The 21,167-nt window shown below is 44.2% G+C and overlaps 1 protein-coding gene across 1 annotated transcript in view; it reads right to left on the bottom strand.

Annotated features, from left to right (window-relative positions):
* LOC139746212 (calmodulin-like protein 4) overlaps positions 1 to 6,848 on the bottom strand; it is a 92,774-nt gene extending 85,926 nt beyond the window's left edge. Inside the window, exon 1 of the mRNA XM_071657172.1 lies at positions 6,825 to 6,848. Coding sequence (XP_071513273.1) covers positions 6,825 to 6,833 — 9 coding nt within the window. The 5' untranslated portion in view covers positions 6,834 to 6,848. The remainder of the gene's footprint in view (positions 1 to 6,824) is intronic.
* Between the last annotated feature and the right edge of the window lie 14,319 nt (positions 6,849 to 21,167).

The raw sequence follows: 21,167 nt of genomic DNA, 5'->3' as shown, positions 1-21,167 counted from the left end.
GTACAGTGCAGGATCATATGGACGCACCGCAGCACACTCTACACCCTCCGCAGCACAACGGTGCAATCTGTGACCACACCGGTACGACCCTTAAGCAAAAAAGTTATGACCCATGGGTATGTAGGTGTAACCTCAGATATGACCTTTTATGTGCAAATTCCAAAGTTAGTGATATACCGAGAGGTCGTAACGTCGTGCTCAAGGGTCGTACGTCGTGCTCAAGGCTCATACGTCGTGCTCAAAGGCCATACAGTCGTGCTCAAGGGACGTAAGTCGTGCTCAAGGGACGTAAGTCGTGCTCAGAGGTCATATAGTCGTGCTTAAGGGTCGTAAGTCGTACTCAAGGGTCATATAGCCATGCTCAAGGGATTAATACTACCAAGTTGTTATACATATTTACAAACACAGTCAATTACAGACCATCAACAATGGCTTGATGTTACCTAACAGCCAGAACATTTACCATTACTCTGGCCTGAGAAAAATGCCGGGTACCATTAACCACTTGAATAAATGAATACAGACATTCACCATCATCTACACAATACATAATCTGGCATCTACTTTCTTTACACTTTATCATGTATAGCAACAGAACCGGTGATCTCTTTAACAACTGACAAATGCAGATAAACGTATGAGTTGTTACTTCCAAACAATTACTTTTTAACAAGTTATACCAAAACTTAACCACTACATCATTGGGGTCATTTCGCTTCAGGTTGTGAGGACTAACAGAACCATTGGAAAACATATAAGAATATATAAATGTAAAAAAATTTCTTCGGAAAGTTGTATTCATATAAACTATGTTATCATTAGGCAATATCATTATAGAGTATTGAACACTGACGACCAACTGCAACATGCAAATGTAATTCTACTGCAGACACTTCCAAGTGTAGGACTTAGGGAAAATATTCAAGAGGATGTTAAAGTAATGAGATTTACTCCAGCCACCTTCACGTCATGGGAATATTCCAGCATATAGTCATGGGAAATGTTCCAGCCAGAACCACACGTTACGGGAATATTCCAGTTGGGGAAAGTCTTGTTTATATGGTGGCGACTTCTCCCTGGGGAATATTTATGGTAATTTGTGGAATGTGAGAGCGGTGTGTGTGTATGTGTGTGGGGGGGCAGGGGGTGAAGGCTGGGGAGAGAGAGAGAGAGAGAGAGAGAGAGAGAGAGAGAGAGAGAGAGAGAGAGAGAGAGAGAGAGAGAGAGAGAGAGAGAGAATGGCCATGGTGAGTGAGTATGGTAGGAGAGTGAATGTGAGGCGAGTGTAAGATTGAATGATGATGATGATAAAAATGGCGACAGCAAACGCTGGCACTTGATCTCTGAGGGGCAAGGTGATCCTTAAACCTCTGAACACGACGGTGCGACCCTTGAACACAGGACGGAACGATCCTTGGGTATGATGGCCTCCTACAGCCACTCCTCTGACCCGCTGCCACGGGAATGGAGTGCCATCCATTTTGCCAGGACAAAGGACGGAGGTGCACGCACCTACTGGTTACCACACTGAGGAACACTGACGCTACAAGATAAACAACAGCACAAGCTGGATATATGTCTCCGTCCGTCTCAAGAACACGAAGACTAACGTAGGGTGTGTGTGTGTGTGTGTGTGTGTGTGTGTGTGTGTGTGTGTACACACGGGAGTAAAGACAGTATATACAAGGTTATAAGACGTGGCAACATGATAGTAAAACTCTTTCTCCTTAATACACAAATCATAATCACAAATGTACTTAATAATGATCACTATGTAATTATTCAAGATCATCACCACACACATAACATTAGGCTCATTAAACGCGTCGGCATCACTACATTTATCACACAATGACACCCTGAGCACGACGGTCTGGGTATAATATTCGTACTCAGTCGTACTTAGGGGTCGTGCCGTCGTACTCAAGGGTCGTGCCGTCGTACTCAAGGGTCGTGCCGTCGTACTCAAGGGTCGTGCCGTCGTACTCAGGGTCGTGCTCGAGGGGTAACAGGGCCAGGCGGCTAAAACTACCATACATAATTATATCAATCAAGGATACCATCTCCACCATGCATGTCAAAACATTCGACCACCACCACCACCACCACCACACCTGACACCGTCGAACACAACGGCACCCCCCACCACACTACATACACACCACCACATCATTTCCCACCCGCGCACCCTCACCGCGCCATACACAAAGCACCACCGTCCTCAGAGCGTAGCTATCTACCTCTAAATCTATGACAGTCCTATATTTCTGGCTTACCCGAGAGGATTACACCACGGGCGTGAAGAACAGGCAACATTTGTTAGTCAACGTCAGTGGGTTGTCCCTGCCCAACTTTACTACTGTGACAAGTGCGAAAACCCAAGATTACGTCTGAGTCCTCACCATCTTTTTACCATTTTTTTTTCTCCTGGCCGCTTGAATAACAGGCTCAATGTATCACTGTGGAACCACTCCCACCCGGTCTTATCTCGTCTACACCTTCAGTAACCTGCGCCAGTGACCAGGTTACTTCTGGTAATAGTCTCCACAAAGAGGGAATATACTGGAAGGAAAAAATTCGTATGTTTCTTGAGACATTTGAAAGTGTCTCGCCATCGCATTTCTGCTCCCTAACTCTCACCATCCACTCGTTCATCTCCTCTACCTTCCTCCCTGCCGTTTCCACAGGCACCGACTCTTCTTCCACGTCCTCTTCTCTCCCACTAATTGCAAAAATCTCCCTCTTCTGTGTGCGCTTGCCACCTAATGCCAATCCCTCACTCCTACGCGCTACTAATGACGTTAGGAGGGGGAAAATCCCGTAAATTAGCCAGTGGCCTTTACTTGGCTCGAGCTGGTGAGACAAACAAGTGAACACGAATTTGGTGATAATTTGTACAGTCCCGAGGAAGATGGCAGGAGAATACCAACGTCTCGTGTGTTCACGCAGATAATTCTGATTCGATTCCAGAGAGTCGGAGAAAACCCGCCCTCGCTAATGACCGGCTGGCGATACGTGGCTCACGATACCCAGGAAGTCAGTCAGCGAGGAACAATCCTTCGGTGTATAACAACCTTATAGTCGGAGTTAACGACAAGTCAATTATCAGAGTGTGGGAAATCAGATAACACGAGGGCGTGCGGGGAATCAACATCCGAGACATGGCTCATCTTCCCAAACTTGTAACAATACCACAGCAGAGATACCAACAACTTATTCCCAGCTGGGCCCTCAGTCACAGTCTTCCCACACATGACAGTCCACAACACAACCGTCTACACACAAAAGTACAGCCGTAATATATACACACACACACACACACACATACACACACACACACACACACACACACACACATATATATATATATATATATATATATATATATATATATATAGATAGATAGATAGATAGATAGATAGATAGATAGAGAGAGAGAGAGAGAGAGAGAGAGAGAGAGAGAGAGAGAGAGAGAGAGAGAGAGAGAGAGAGAGAGCCAACAAGATATCGGCAAAAACGAGCTTCAATCAGAGGCCATCTCGGGTGAAAGGGATTGATTACGAAAAAGAATGTAGAAATTAATCAGAGCTCCGCAGGTGCTTGTATACCAGACCCTTATTGGTAGAAGGGTTAAGGAAAGAGAGGGGGGAACGAAAAGAGGAAGAGAATTAGACCTGGTCGGTTCTCACAAAGAAACTGTAGGAGGCAGCAGTCAGACGCGCGCCCTGGGTCCACGCCTTGGCGGGTGCAGGGACACAAACAGACAGCTCACAAAAACTGGCCGAAATAATGTAATTCCTGTAAACCTGAGAGACAACAGCAACGTCGCGGAGTACAGAGAGGGATGGTTAAAGGGAGGTAATGCAGTGCTAGGAGTGTTCATGAGACGGAAGGCTTTTGACCCCACTGTAGTTAACAGAGTGGTGGAGGATGAACCACCCCAGATGTGTGACCATGACCGAATGAATCATTATCATTGTACGAGAACAGGTTGAATAATAAAAATATCGATACACTGTAAATCCGACTTTTTAAGTAAATGATTCCTTTCAACCCTCAACTATGTCTGGTAGGTCTTGGTACAACCACCACCATAAATACATACATATCTAAATCATTTCTAACTAGGCATGGGTAAAACAATAACATGAATGTAGAAATAAATCATCCCCCCCCAAAAAAAAATTCCAAAATATATCCACATCGAACCAATAAGCTTCTAAAGTCCCAGCACACAGAACCAACAGCAAAGAACCCAAAATACAAACTGGAGTGTATTCTTTCCACTTAAAGCTGAGATATATTTTCGTTTACTTTCCCACATAAAGTTCGTATTTCTAGTTCATTTAGATGGGGATGTTGGAGCCTAGCCCTGGCAACTTCGACAACTATTCCTCTTTCCGATGGGCTTGGTGTCCTTTCTACCTAAAGCTTCAAAAAGGCTTCTCCATCTTGCCCCAGCCGGTTGACGCACCTTAATCTTCCCCGAGACGTTACCCTCCTCCCCATGTCCTCTAAGGAGAGGGGAAACTCTCCTCAGCCTCCCTCGCCTGCCACACTCCCTTCTTAGCCTCGCTTCTGCCCCTGCAGGCTCCCCTTGGACTCCCGGTGGTCGATAATGGCTCCCCTACACCAATTTCTCAGCCACTACCAACTACTTTCATCTTTCCCCTGCAGCTGAGAATCTCCCTTTGTAGCTGTGTGCTGTTTTTCTTCCTCTCAACTGCTGTGCCTCACGACTGGAACATTTTATTGTCAACATTTCCATTTTCAAATACTGACTACAAAGGGGTATTGAGATTCCTTCCATTCTAGAATAATTTCCTCATTTTCTCGGAAAATCACATGATGCTCCCACTCTTGTTGACATACAGAAAACACTTTGGTCATGTTCCAACACGTATCTAATGTCTTAGATTATATAATTTTTTTTGTCCATTACACAGGTCACGGATTGCAAGATGTATAATAACAAGAAATAGCGGCTGTACTTAAAATGACTGCCTTCCACGTAGCCTCCTGGGATACAATTGTGAACTGGGTCTCGCAGTGTGTGCCATGTTAGTTAAGCATACAATACCTGGCAAGTGTTTTAAATTTACTCAGACTGCGAACAAATACTGTTACAGAAAACCAATCGGGTTACCTTTAGATTCTTTCGAGCCAACACTTACGAGAAACGTTTCAGTTTCAGTATTTGAGATGATGCCATTTTTCGTCGTAAACCGGAAAATAATTCGTTTATAAATGTTAGTCACATTTACTGTGATTACTTCTCCAAAGTTAAATCAATTAAAATAACCTATTCAGATTTGACTGTGCTATTCATGATTGTTCCATACCAATCCATAAGTCATGTTTGGCAACAAGTTGTGAAGTAGAATAAAATATCTGAAATCCGATCAGATTTGCATCGTGTTTCATCTAAGAAAACCCAACCTGTATGATACCTGTATGATGTCTTAAAAACAGAGAAAAAAGAAAAAAGTATTCGATCCACGTATCTCTCTACGGCACGAACCCTCTTCTATACTAAAGAGGCCACGGAAGTGCTTCCTAACAAAGTTGAATAAACATAATTTATGATCCAATTAGCATGAAAAAAATAATCAATCAACAAAGATGAAAGCCGCAGGAACCGGTTCAATTAATCAATATGAAACCACAAGAAGTGGTCGAACAAACACGACTAAAACATGAGCGTGGGAAGTTCCAAACAAGCTATTCTTATGCAAATGACAGTAAACGGTAATTTGCCAGTTCATGGACGCACGTGTTTCAGCTTTGGGTTCTTCATTCCATTTTGAGGATTCGTTTTTTCGAACAAAAATAAATACGCGTGTGTTTACATGTACCAAGTGTGTTCGTCAAGATGACGAATTCCTTGATAAGATAACATGGCGGTATCTCAGGAATTATCACTTTGAAGTGACGACCTTCTCTAACTTTCTACTATAAACTATTGTATTCATCATATCAATGTTATAATCGGCGTCAGTCTGTCAAAAATACAAGTTGCGCGATTTGGAAATTCTTCCGTAACATAACTAAACCTCACATGGCCTAACAGCCTAACCAAAACTTTGATATTTAAGGAAAAACCTGATCACGCTTTACATGACAATAACCACTTCGTGAAGAATACCTGTCCTATCTTACTTTATTGGTACTTATAAGAACTTGTAAGATAAGTTTGGCTGGATTCAACGACGGCAATTTCAAAGGCAGTAAAGTGCTATTTGTCACCCATGCCATACCAGTTTAACAAAGCGGAACAAGCTACGATTTCTACAGTGGAAGCCTCAAAGTAGGTGTAGCCTAATATATAAGATAATGTCTTTGTAATCTGCAGTACTCAATATCAGTAAAACAACCTAAACAAGACAATTCATCGAGTTAAGTTACGACTGCTAAAATGTTACCTAAAACGTCAGCAGCAATTTCCCAACAAATATCAACATACTGTATCTTATAAAATTGTTTCATAAAGACTACCTAAAACCTGGGATTTCTGGGATGCACTGACAGCAGCTTCTTATTCGTTACCAACTTTAAAGTCAGACGTTACACCTTATGCTTACGCAGTCGAGTCATTTTTCAACCCCAGCACTACGAAACCAACTGATGACGTGATCAGGGGCGTGCATCACAATCAATATATCCATAATCCATACTATCAGAAGAATATCCCAAGAAAACGGCCAGACAATCAGTGAACTACAAGCTCAGGACAATACAGGATAATGCAGAAACAGCCGGTATTCACAGTAACCATAAGTATTCGGTTAGATTTTCAAGTTAGGACAAAAGGAGGTTTTCCTTACCTTAGTCATGAATCACCACTTCGCCGGAATATATGTAGGTCCCTAGATCGCTATAAACACTATAATTATCACACAAAACACAAAAATATGCACAACTCCGCCTCGTCCATCAATCATTCACGTTGTTGCCGCCAAGGAACATTGTTGCCAACCACGTCAGAGACTGTCTCCCTCCCAATCCGATTTGAGAACTAGCCTGTCCTCATAAATATATATTTAATTAAGTTTGGATGAAAATCATTAAATTCTAATATTGATTTTACAGGAGCTTAAGGAACTTCATTTACTGTTTATAACCGGTTACATTTTTGTGTGGCTGGCAATAAACAATGGACACCTGCCTCGCTCTGAAATGCAAGCATGAGAAATTGAAAATCTTTAGTGTTCACTGCGTTTTGAGAAAATTTGTGATAAAATATAAATATTAGAATATTCGAGAGAACTTCTATATAGATTTTTATTTATCAATAAACGTAGTTTGTCGGTATGAATTGAAGTTACTTTTACTTATTGCTGTGAAATTTCACGCGCGTTCAGGATCACTTTCATGTAGGATGCAAAAATTTGTCTTTATGGATTCCTTAGGGTCCAGTAGCTTATCACCATGCTAGAATTCAGTTATATTTACTTAGATACCGATTATATTTCTAACCTGTTTTATTAGGTGCACCATTAGTTTGTGGAGTAAGAGCAGTAGCGTAAAGTTTTCCACTCTTCGTCGCTCTTCTGCCTGGAGACGGTTATCCTGGTGTTGGTCGCAAAATATTTCCGAATTTTTTTTTGAGCACTTTGGTTTACATGCAGACGAACGTTGATAGCGAAGAAACAGTCTTGCAGTCTATGTTACAGTGTACATGTTTTACTCAGTGTTAGCTAGAAAACAACATTGTAGTCACAGTTATTCCCTGAAGGAAAATGTGTTTTCAAGTGATACCCCGGAATGGAGTCCCGCAATGATTCTAGATGAACTTAGATATTACATCACTTTTCAGATATTACATCACTTTTCGCTCTTGAGGTCAGTGTTGTGTACCAGTTATGACGACCTGATACTTCACATGACTATTCTTACACCCCATCAACAAGAACCTACGGGCTCAGGTGAGAACTTTCATTAACGTTACTGTACTAAAGAATTTACAGGATATACACACGTGTATTCCTTTTCATGTCTATTGTCGTCAACTCCATAAGTAAAAACTATATCCTTCATGCATCTGACGTACAGGAATGTGAAGTGAACAGGAGTATTGATTATAAAAAATCGTTGTAATTCATTAAAGTAAAATTTACTGAATGAACTGTCTTAACAATTGAAGAAATCAATAATTTCATATTGATGTTGGTCTATTTTGCTCTTGTTATCATCATTTATAAATTCGACACATTTTTTCATAAAGTGGCAACGGTGATTGATTATACAACCCCAAACGCTTTTGATGAGGCTCCTGGAGCTTCAAGGTTCCACTCCAAATGAGGATTTGGGAGTTAATGTTTTCTTTTCAAGCGTGAATTTCTCCGGCAAAACTACACTTCTTTTCGTACACATGAGAATGATAGAGCCTCGCCGAAAGTGACTTTCCACTCGGCGTAACTACAGGTAGGCGGAGTCCGGTAACACCTGGATTTGTAGGTCCGGGTGTGTCTCTACCTCGATAGCTATGGCTACTAAAGTTCTTTGGATTTGTTGTTGATACTAGGACTCAGGCCATCCTTAGGTTTCTTTGGTAAGTATTAGTTTTTTTTTGCCCTACAGTAAGTATAAACGACTTTGGTAAGTATTAGTTTTTTTTTGCCCTACAGTAAGTATAAACGAATGGAGAAACACAACTCTAAGCCAAGACACCTAACTTAACCTGACCCAACCCAGTGAAAACTGATATTATAATCGTCTCGTGTTGTCGTAAACAGCCGCATGGTGTAGCTCCTCCTCACAGCCTGTGCTGGCGTGACGCAACTCTTATGTGTAACCAACTATGGCTGTTTTTAAGTAGTATCCACCAGGGCACTCCTTCAACCTAACACTCTTTTTCAAGTGCGGTGTGTGTGTGCCACCAGAGGTGTGTTGGGGCGGTGCTGGTGAGTCCCCTCGTCCGGATGTGCTAACCGTTCATCACCGCCTCCCGCCCACGACTCATATTACCTCCCTGACCGATGACCCGGTGGCCCTCTGTGGCACTCCAGGCGCTGTGTGACACTAGCAGGCGCTCCTTGGCCATCGGGACGCTCTGTGTATGTTATGTTTCCGTGCTCTGTGTGTGGTTGTATTTGTTTTGTGGTGTGTTCTTTTTTTTTTTCATTGTGCTGGGTTGTAAGGTGATCTGAGGCCGTCCATTGTATACTGTGATGTGTTCTAAGAAGGTGCTCCCAGACCCAGTAAAGTACCCATCCCTTCGCTAGCTGCAACCACACGGATGTTGTACGTCGCACTGGGACACCCATTGCTTGTATTCGTAGATCCTTGAGAGCCTTTTCCTCTTTGTTTCTGGGATTCTGATGTCGTAAGCACCGCCTGGTTGTCTGTGAGTCCTTTCTTTGTTTCTGGGATTCTGATGTCGTAAGCACCGCCTGGTTGTCTGCGGGTCCTTGGGCTGATCGGTTACCCCACCTCAGTCTTTGGCTCCGTCCTGCCTCTATTTGTTTATCTGAAGATATGGAAGCATTAATCACACTTCGAATAAAATCTTACATTTCCATTGAGCAAACTAAACTTTTAGAAATTTAAAGTGAAATGGTGTTCATTTCTAGCTCTTTGAAATACAAGGTAGATAATAATTTATTCGAGTGGGTTGACGTCATAGAACACAGAGAACCCTCCTGTAAGTTAAGCTTGGTGTCTCATTATCCCCGAGGCCAAGTTTGAAGTTCTTGCCGGGTCTTTCGACCTCCCTAGCATCAGTGTGAGGCGTGGAATACCATCATCCACGTCACCTTTCTTTCATCCTCTTGCCTCGGTGGTGCGTACAGGAGGGGGGGAAGGGGGACGTGTCATCCATCACCCGGCAGCCGCGACACCCGCTAATGCTGGTCATCCATCACCACCAGGCTGGGTGACACCCACGCTCCTCCCCTACCTCACTAAAGCCGCTACATACACACACATAACCATGCCATGCTTCGTAAGGAAATCCCTTGAAAAGTCTTAATTATTCTCCTTGAAAAATCTTAAATACATGAGAGATACTGGAAAGAGCGAATGGTATTGTTGAGATGGATGATACGTGAATATTTTCTGTATAATAGGCATGGAAAAACGGGGACTTACTAGGGTGGGGTGGGGTTGGAGTGGGCGGCGGGGGGGCTAAGGCCCTCGGTCCCACCCCTTGTTACCCTACTTGTACACAGTAAACACTCGCATATCTTGAAAAATAAATCCTTCGCTTTCCCCAGCATATCTTGTTTATTCAATATGATAAAGGAGAATATTTATGATTTTTCAAGAGATACCTTTAAGACTTTCATTAATAAATTATAAAGGTCTTGTCTCAACCCGTACTAACTAGCCTTCACGGTTACAAATATCCTCATTTTAGATATTCTTTGTTATCCTTCATTCACAACTGAATATACGTGGGGCTTTTTATATTACCTTGTATTCTCCGTTTTTGTTTCCTTAAGGCTACTGCACCACTTGGTTCTGGACCACTGTGGACCTGCTTCACTTGGTTCTGGACCATTATGGACCTTCTTCACTTAGATCAGGACCACTATGGACCTGCTTCACTTGGTTTTGGATCATTATGGATCTTATTCACTTTGTTTTAGGCCATTATGGGCCCGCTTCACCTGTATGACACATGCTTCATTAACGTCTCTGATAATCAGGTCAGCACATGATAAGCATGAACCATACAAAAACCATCATGCAGTGCCGACCAGACATTAGAGAAGAGTTACGTTGCTTGAGTTTCCCGGGGACGTGAAGTAAAAGTGTTCCCATACTTCCCGGGCAAGATCTTCCATCTTGATGAACGTGAGGGCATTAGGACAAAGAACAGGATACCGTGCCATTAGCGACGGTCTGGGTGTAAAAATATATCCTGCAGTTGATGGAAGAGAGCCATTCCAGGCAGCGGGAGGGGAGGAGGATGTGCCGGGCGACGACCGGGCCACAAACTCCGGCTGGGACGGTCGGAGAGACAGCAGCCTCTGGCGACGGACCAAGAATGTACGCGACTCACGGGGACGTGGAAGTCAGCAGAGGGAGGGAGGGAGAGTCTCACAGTAATTACAAAGGTTTTAAGAAAGACACATTGTAAAGATAAACCCGAAGCGTTCCCTGGAAGTTTATATATATATATATATATATATATATATATATATATATATATATATATATATATATACATTGGAAAGGATCACAATTTTGCGCGTGATCAAGATATTCCTTGAGTGTTTCATTTTCCCCGTGGACTCATAGGAATATATATATATATATATATATATATATATATATATATATATATATATATATATATATATATATATATATATATATATATATACATACTGATGATTTAACGATCACACCAGTCGGTGATGATTTATAAAGGGTAAATCGCACTTCAGTATTCTATTCTCTTTTTAGAAATGTACATTTTGGAAATCCATCGAAGTAAGAAGAAATAAAGTTTTGACGCATTTAAGTTGTACAAATATAAGTTTCCAAGATACAAAGTTGTAAGAGTAATAACAAGATAAGATTCACAAAAAAGTCCTGAACTGAAACTTTAAAGTTCCAAAGATCCAGAATTATAAGACCAAAGTTACTTAATGATCTGAGGCTCTACAAGTTAAAGTTCCATCTTCCAAGCAGTTTAGTCTTAGTTTTAAGTCATTCATTGTGTAGATACATGTAGGTAAAGCATTTCAGTGATAGTACGGGTCAAGGACATAATTAGAGGTTGGGTGGAGGCCAGTATAGAACGTACAGTTGGTACAATACATCGACTCAGGAGGGGGATAGGGGTTAGATATACCGTGTGATGGTACACCTGTGTGATACGGGGTTATCTCTTTAAGGGGCTACTCCCAGCTTATACGGACTCCTCCTTATCCAATGCAAGAAACACACACACACACACACACACACACACACACACACACACACCCACCTACCTACCCACACACACACACACACCACACCACACACACACACACACACACACACACACACACACACACACACACACACACACACATCGACGTTGATCAGAATTTAGGTGCCGCTGGTAGGGTCTGGATCCTCACAAAATACGACATTAGTCAAACTTTACGTCGAGGCTTCCTTGCTGGTTATGTGTTATCCCCCCTTCCTTCCATACCCTCCCCCAGTGATCTGGTCCCTTGGCTTAACCAAGTAGTGTTTGAGGGTCAAGGGTCAAAGGAATTGGTAAGTTACGTTATTTACAAATTAGAAAGATTTTCATCTAGCGTAAATGACAAAGACCTGAATAATTCGTTAAAAGATTTATTTCATAGGTTTTATTTAAGCAAAGTGAGCCTCACTGTGTGCAGTTACGTGTCGAGAGAGACAGTGGTGTGTGATGTACACACCTGCAGTGGTGAGACGTGACAGTATTTGTGATGGTAACCCAGCACTTAACTCCTTCCCTAACAGTAATAACCAACACTTAACTCCTTCCCTAACACCCTCATACACTCTCCCTTTATAGCAATCCACGGTCTCACTCTCCCTTCCTGCACGCACCCTTCCCTCCCACCCTTAGGGTGCTCCTCCACAACGCACTCTACCCCCTCCTTCCTCCTGCATTAAGAACATACACTAATTAAAAAGAAATTAAGCGTACGGAGATGTTTCTTCCAGGACGGTTAGTTCTGCTGTGTGTAACTTACTGGTGACGCTAATGACTCCTGGCCGGGCTGCGTGAGAGAGAGAGAGAGAGAGAGAGAGGAATATGAAGTACAGGGAACTCCCGCAGTAAATAGAAACTTTTAATCCACAGTTGGAAACCGCGCCGGGTATTTCCATCGCCAGTATTAACAATCCAGTCCGTCTTGACTCTTTGTATTATTAATGTTCTCAAAATTACAGTGTTTCTCGTTGTATAATTGTGGTTACCACGCTTTAATGTATGTACCAGCAAAAACTTAATTGCTTCGAGACTCATATGTATCAAGAGACAAACGTAAAAACGTAGTAAAGTAAGGTAATGAAAGTCAACAAAATCCACAGACTAGAGGTTTAGAAGATGTACGATAATTCAGCGAGCGCGCCATAATCACCCCACCAACATTAAGGCAAGAACCTAACTCACTCACTATCATATGTTAACAAATTATGAGGTTAATGAGTGGTGCGGGGATTTAGGGCCCTGAAGTTATGAATTTCAGGCCCCCACCAACCCCGCGTAAATTTGGTCATATTTCACAAACTTTGAAGCCACATATGGCAAGCATTACTTTTCATAGAAAACGGTTTGGAAAAATATATGTAGTTTTATGTTGAGTTCTTTTGTTATGTTACTCTTCGCAAGGATCGCATTGTAACGAAAAGGAAATACGTTCGAAGAGAATGTGATGATATATGTGGAGGGAATACAGTATTTGAGGGAGGGATACATAATGGAACGAAGCGTGTGGAGAAAAAGCTTGTTAGTGGACTTGGTTATTTGTGATTTAGCCCTAACGTCTGCTGGAGTCATTAAGGCCGGCAACGTCGTGTTATAACCACCAAATCGAAAAACAGCGAACCAGGTGCACATTAAAGCCAGAGCAATTAGGGCACGTGCCCCCGGGCCCCGCGCTTTGAGGGGCTCCCCGGCAAATTAATCAAATTAATTCAAAATTGGTGCCAGATGACGTGTCTGCAGCCACCTGATAGACGAGGGACTTCAGGAGTGAGAGTAATGGTAGTGGTTTCCGAGGAGGATGGTTTCTACGGTGAAGTTCCTCGATGAAGGGAGATCTACACCAGGAGGGGCCGGCCCTTACCAGTTGCCCGGGAATATTTGAGCAGTAGCCTCGGCCGGTCTCCAGCCAAGGTTGTATCATTTTGGGAGCCTTAGTGCCCGGACGTAGTCCACACAAACACTTCCTCTTATTATATGACTCCTCCGCCCCCCAGCACAGCCCTCCCCTCCCCCGATCCCTGTCCCTCCTCCCATAACCCCCTTCTCCCCTTGCACTTCCCTCCCCTCCTCCCAGCCAACCAACCCCCCAGCACCGGCCTCTCCTCCCAATACACCCCCAACGGCACTCCCTTTCCCCGACCCCCACCTTTTGCACTGCCCTCCCCTCTTCCCATCCTCACTCCCAGCACGGTCCTCCCCTCCCCAGACACCAACCCCCTTCACGGTCGTCCCCTCTTCTGTCCGGTCCTTGGCCCTGGTGGCCTGTCCACTTTCTGGCCTTGGTGGCCTGTCCGGTCACTGTCCCTGGTGGCCTGTGCGGTCTCTGGCCCTGGTGGCCTGTCCGCTTTCTGGCCTTGGTGGCCTGTCCGGTCTCTGGCCCTGGTGGTCTGTGCGATCTCTGGCCCTGGTGGCCTGTCCGCTTTCTGGACTTGGTGGCCTGTCTGGTCTCTGGCCCTGGTGGCCTGTGCGGTCTCTGGCCCTGGTGGCCTGTGTGGTCTCTGGCCGTGATGGCTTTTCCAGGCATAATCCACGCTTGCTGCTTTATATATCAAAGACGATATATACTTTGGTTATACATTGACTAAAAGATATCATTTTCTGGGAAGTGCTGCACTGAATGGGAAATGTGTTCGGATTATGGCCTTCACTCATACCCAACACTTCTGTCAAAGGTTTCAAGCCTATATCTGTGTTGCCGTCAGTCATACCCGACACCTCTGCCAAAGGTTTCAAGCCTATATCTGTGTCGCCGTTTTGGACTTACTTCGATCATATGTATACGGCCACACCGTTGCTTCTTTATGATAATGGGATGGACCTTCTGACGGAGTAGGATCCATGTCAACTCTTATATCATCTTGCAGGATATGGGAGTACGGTCCAAGGCAAGCCATCACATCTCTCATACACCTGCAATGAAGCAAGTGTTTGATTTTGTATTAGAAAGATGCCATATGATCATTACCGAATGAAAACTCGCCTCACTATCCTCACTTGTGACAAGCTACTGTTATGCTCATATATAAAAGCTTCTGTTTTCCAGTGTGCGTTATTGAACCTATATTTTGAGATCTTATTTACTAAGGTAAAGCATTTCATTGATAGCTTGAGTAAAGGGTACACTCAGCATTACGAGCACGACTACCAGTATAATTGATAGAACTACCAGTATGACCAGTAAGAAAAGCAGTGTAACCACTAACCTTAACATCATAAGCAGTAGGACTAACCCCCTACAAGACTCTACCACTCCATACCACCAGTAATGATAGTAGTATCACAAGTAACGTCACCCACACCACCAGTACAAAACAAGGCAGAAGGATGAGTGAAGTTCCCCCTTCTTCCCGTAGGAGAGAGGTTTAAAAAAATAGAAAACGGCGTCAAAAAGACCAGCCACCGCCGGCCCCAAAAGTTTGTGTGAAGGCGTCTCTCCATAAATCAGGACGGGAGACAGGGCCAGACTGCCGGCTTTAGCCCGCCGCTAAGCCCAGTTTTAAGCCATCTTTAAACCGGGCCCACACTTGTGCTGCGAACCACCGAAGGGGGTTCAAAAAAAGAATGTATTTCTTTTATTTAGTCTTGTGAAGAAGGCACCATCTGGGGTTATTACGTATAAGGGCTATGTAGCTGACCTACTGACCCCCTTCAGCACGACGGTACGACCTTTAAGTATGATGTCCCGGCCTTTGACCTTAGGTTAAGGGTCGTACTCAAGAGTCTAAGCATATTTTTACTTTCTGTTTACCAGTTGAACGGTTTATTAAGCATCTTAACGTAAGGTTTATTTTTTCGTCTCAACTTGCTCGGTATTTTTTTAAAGATATATTTCAGTCATTAAATCAGGGCAGTGAGGCGCGGACAGCGGGGTCCAGCGAGGCGAGAGAGCCGGGTTCTTCTCAACCTGGGGCGAAGATAAGGACGAATTTGTCAATTGCAATTCAGACGCCGAGTCCCCGCCCCCCCCTTAACGGTCCCATTGCCGTGATTTTGTTTGCATGTTCGATACTGTAACGTGTAAGTGATAAAGCTGACAGTTTGAACAGTTCACAGAACTATTTCAGATTCCCAGAGTACAACAGTTAAAACAGCCAGTGAATAAAGATGTTCATTTGACTTGCATATATTCTAGGTAATGTGATGACAATAAATGAGTTATGTATGTAAATTGGCTTTACTTAACGTGATGAACAAGGTTATAAGATTACTCCCATCCATTTTCGGTTCTCATTTGAATTTCGGATTAAATCCCAGGAGAATCTAGACTTTCAAATTGAGCGCAGATTTGAGGTTGTGTAATGACGAATGACTCGCCACTGCGTTGATAAATACATCAGTCTCAGTCCGAGGTTCAGTGGTGCATGATACGGGCCTCAAACACCTTTATTTTCAGGAAGGTATTGTATTGTATATGACAATAATTCAGGAATAGGACAATCCCATGAGACACACGTAAGCATAAATCGTACGTGAAGTGAAATTGAGGTTTCCAGAAGGAAAATGTCGCATTAGATGGGAGAAATATGACATTCCATAAACAAAAAAAAAAAAGAGCTGAAAAGGGCTCGTAGAAGCCAGTGGTAATGGCCCGTTGGCGGGAAATACGCGCACCTCAACCGCCATCCCAGGCCGCACCGCGCCCGGCTCTCTGCGCCATCTACCGCCCGCAATGGTAATCCCGCCTGAGCTATATCCCCCTAGTGGCGTGTATGAAACCTAGGCGGGGGGATGTCTTCTCTGTCTCTTTTATATTATTTATGCGTACGTATACGTGGAAGAGAGTTTACATGTACTTATACTGAGAAGAGGGAGAATTTATCAGCACAGCTACAGGAAGAGGTGGCCTCCCGCTGGTAATACTGTCTTGTGGGGAAAATTAGGATGGTCGTAAGACGCCTGGCGGGGGAGGAGCGGAGGCTGGGGGTGACTCACGACGGTAATGCCAGGCACAGGAACTGTAGGGTGACGCTCTTACCACTGGAGGAAGCCTCTTGATGGCCATCTTTTAGCTTCTCGAGACTAAAATTTCTCTCTCTCTCTCTCTCTCTCTCTCTCTCTCTCTCTCTCTCTCTCTCTCTCTCTCTCTCTCTCTCTCTGAGATGCGATGGCCATTGCCAGAGATGTGTTACGATAGCAGAAGATGTGGCTTTCGGGGGAAGTAGAGCCGCTTTCTCAAGATCAAGTAAAGGAAGTAGAAATGTACGCAACGAATAATTCACGTTCAGGAGCGGGGCTGGGGGCTGGAGATGTAGCTGTGAATAGCTTAAGAGTTGATATAAGATGAAGGGGTTTGGTGGAAGGATGTTGGGAGGTGGGTGAGGGAGGGAGAATGCTACCCAGGCATCTCCTGCGTGTCCTAGAAGACGACTAAGAGGGGCAGGTCCGTAGGAAATCCTCCCCTCCTGCGTTATCACTTTTTAAGAGCATAAGAAGGAGCAGAGCGAGGATATAACCCCGGTCTCATGTGTGATGCTGTACTGCTAGTCGCTAAGGTTTTTGCTGTTAGAGGTAAGATTATTTGTCACAGAGACAGAAAGGCAAGTCAGGAAGAAGGATGAATGGAAGAATTTGATAGATTACTAAAGGAAATACAAGGAAAACAGAAAGCAGATGAGCTGCTCATTCAGCGTAGACGGTCATGACCTATATTGAGATATTTTTGTGGTGTAGTAGTAGTAGTAGTAGTAGTAGTAGTAGCAGAGGTAGTAGTAGTACTTTTGTGTCGTAGTACTTGTAGTACTTTTGTGAAGTAGTAGTAGTAGTTGTAGTAGTTGTAGTACTTTTGTGTAGTAGTAGTAGTAGTAGTAGCAGTGGTAGTAGTGCTACCTTTGTTTAGTAGTAGCAGCAGTTGTAGTAGTATTTTTGTGGTGTAGTAGCAGTGGTAGCAGTGGTAGTTAGTAGTGGTACGAATTATTATCATCATTACCAGTAGGATTGCTGTCGTCATCATCATCGTAATCATTTTCATATTACCTGTAGTGAGGGATTACTGATCGTTCTAGTCCAGAGATATTTTTTCCCTTTTATCCCTCACGTTGCATAACCCGCCTGGTCCCAGCGCAGCCGCTCACCTGGCCTGGCGAGACCTGGCAACTGACCGCCGCTAACGGCCATACCTTCCCGTGCGGTCTTGAATTTTTCCCTCCATCAATAACGCTGTATGTAAATCACGGCACACAACAACCCTCTCGCACCATAAATCACGGGGCGCGCGATAAGGAGTTAGGTGTAGGAGGGAAGGTGGTGGGGGTAAGGTGTAGGGGGTGTAGGGAAGGAAGGTGGCCGGGAGATTTCCCTAAGACAAGAAATATTACCCAGTTTTTCCCCTCCGCCATCGCAAGTTAGTATGTTTGGCAAAGTCCATTTAACTCTAACAGATTTTTCCATCCGTGGATTAATGTCTCTCCACTGTGGATGTGGGAAGTAAATCCCACGCAGATGAAAGTGAAATGGGATTTGAATTCGGGCTGAGGGAAATGGGTTATTGTAGTATTTGAATAGTAGTTGTGAAGGATGTGATACCGCGTTGGTTATTTCAAAAGCGATTTATTCTCCGCGTTTAAAGGAAATATAAGATGGTGATTTATTCTTCGCTTTTAAAGGAAATGTAAGATGGTGATTTATTCTCCTCGTTTAAAACGAAATATAAGATTGATTTATTCTCCGTTTAAACAAAATATAAGATTCAGCGAAAAAAAAAATACAGGAATAGAACGCTGAAAGATTCTCAAATGTTATCACTATTTTTTTTAGAGAAATCTAGATATATGTAAATGTTTTTTTTTTAGAGATAGATTTAGAAATATGTAAGTGGTTTAGAATATTCCATAGCGCTCGAATATTCCCGGCGTTGCAGCCCATTATTTTTGTACAACTACAAAGCAAGTGGGCTGGGATGTTATCCCTGTAAAGGGTGACAAGGTTATAACACAGTCAATAACCTGGGGGAACCTGGCCTTTGAAATGCACTCCATTACGTCAGAGGGGGCGAGTCCTGGCTGGTCCCTGGGCCGACCTGCTGGCTACAGGACTCTCTAGTCGTATATTGCACTACCGATTGGACCATTTGAATATCTCTCGACCAATCAGGGATGTTATTGCAAGTTCAGGCGCCAATAAGCATAACCGATCAATACATACGGAATGAGGTCGACCTTTGGTTGCTGGGGGCGAGGTGGTGGTACGTGGTGCTGGCAGAGTGCTGGGGTCTGGCAGGCGCTGGGGTCCTAGGGGCCTGGCAGGTGCTGGGACCCAGTGGTCTGGCAGGTGCTGAGACCCAGGGGCCTGGCAGGTGCTGAGACCCAGGGGGCCTGGCAGGTGGCGGGGCCCCTCGGCGGCTGGGGTGGAGGCGGCAGCTTTGCGTGATATATGAGTCTCATCTAGGGCGTCATTAGCCCGCCTCACCCTCCCTCCCCACCACAACACCTGCCCCTAAGCCTGGCCATCCCTCAGATATATATCTCACCAACACTTTTCACAACAGACGCGCATTAGACGACGTGTTCAAGCTGTATTATATATATATATTTTTTTTACCTGCTTTCGCTTCGTTGTTCTTGTAGCGTCTTTTTCGAGCTATGAGGGGTTGCATGTGGTGGCGGTGGTGGTGCCGAACTGCATCACTGCGATGAGGGATCTCAGGTGGCTGGAGGTGACGGTGGGGAGCCTGATAATGTGTATCTCAGCCCCACTTTTCACGTCATAGCCACAGTGCACCGCAGTGTTTGGGCTATATTACAATTTTTTTTTATTGTCGTGTTCAGTTGTGAAGTAACACTAAGAACGTATATTTATAAGGGTTGCAAGTGAAAGAACCCTAAACGAAAATGGATGGGTTCCATTTAAGTATCTCCTGATAACCAAATGAGACGAATTAATGTGTTTTCACCTGCTATAAGAGACGTACATGACTCCCTCGGGTGTTGCAGTTTAACAGTTCATCTTGAGCACTACCGTACGACCCCTTGACCTGACCCTCGTCACGCCTTCATACACAAGCATCGTTCGCTCCTCTCTCTCTCTCTCTCTCTCTCTCTCTCTCGTGCAGTGCACCTTTAGCGCCACATTACGTAGCTACACTACACATTGTACACTATACGGCCAGTGTCCAACGTTGTTCTACATTAAACAAACAACTCACTAACACAATACACCCTGACATCTCTCCAGTTACACTCGCTCTACCTCCATACACTTTGCGCCAAACATCCTCCATTCCATGTCACCAGTATAATCCTCCCTTCCCACAATACCCAGGCCGTAATAGTACACCCCAGCCATCAGAACTACACCCAGCCACCAACACCATCAAGTACACCCAGCCTCCAACACAATACATCCAGTCAGCCTGGCGTAATTGAAGTGTTACACGCCGTAACATGAAGGATCCCAGCCGCATACCAGATCCTTGAAAACAGGATTAAACTCCATCAGTCACTGCTCTGTACAGAGGCAGCGACCATTCCAGCACGACGGCACGACCGTTCAACAACCTCTAATGGTCGTACCGTCGTGCTCAAGGGGTCGTATCTTCCTATTCAGTGGGTTAAGGGAGGTAATCTCAATTCCTTCCAGATTTCCCGTAACGTGAACATTACGCCACGTTGTGACGTAATGTTTTAGACTCATTACACTGGGACATATGCCATAGAACGTCTCTTAAACTAGTTCCCTTTGTGTATAAGTCTCACAGCCAGTGTGGAAGAAGGAAAAGAAAAAGGCCTTCTGAATCAGAGTGTCGTGTAAGTGTATTGTGAAATATAAATATTGGCCTAAACATTCCAGCAGCTCCATGTTCCCTCATTCCACACATTTGGACACCGAGGACTGATGAATATTCACGTCCAGGAAGAACTTGGAATAATTTTGCATAATTGGGAATCAGCGAGTGGGAGGCGGCGACGCGGGAAAATAAGGCTGGGGAAACACAGGCAGAGGTGGGTGGCAACGCTTGAGGTTGCTAGGCTGGGCTGACGAGGTGGTCCGTGTGATGGGCGACCAGACAGGGAGGTGGGAGGGAGGGTGGAACAGCAGAATAAGAGCGGACGATCGGAGAGGAAATCAGAAAACATGAGACTAAAGTCAGGGAGAATTTGTGGATAAATCTGGGGAAATCCCTGGGGATAGGGGATTAAGAATACTTCCCACGTATTCCCTGCGTGTCGTAGAAGGCGACTAAAAGGGGAGGGAGCGGGGGGCTGGAAATCCTCCCCTCTCGTTTTTTTTTTTTTTTTTTTTTTTTTTTTTTTTT

Source organism: Panulirus ornatus, chromosome 64 (genome assembly GCF_036320965.1).
Source record: "Panulirus ornatus isolate Po-2019 chromosome 64, ASM3632096v1, whole genome shotgun sequence".
NCBI classification, from domain to species: Eukaryota; Metazoa; Arthropoda; class Malacostraca; order Decapoda; family Palinuridae; genus Panulirus; species Panulirus ornatus.
The sequence above is the reverse complement of the archived record's forward strand: the minus strand, read 5'-3'. Positions and strand labels throughout refer to the sequence as shown.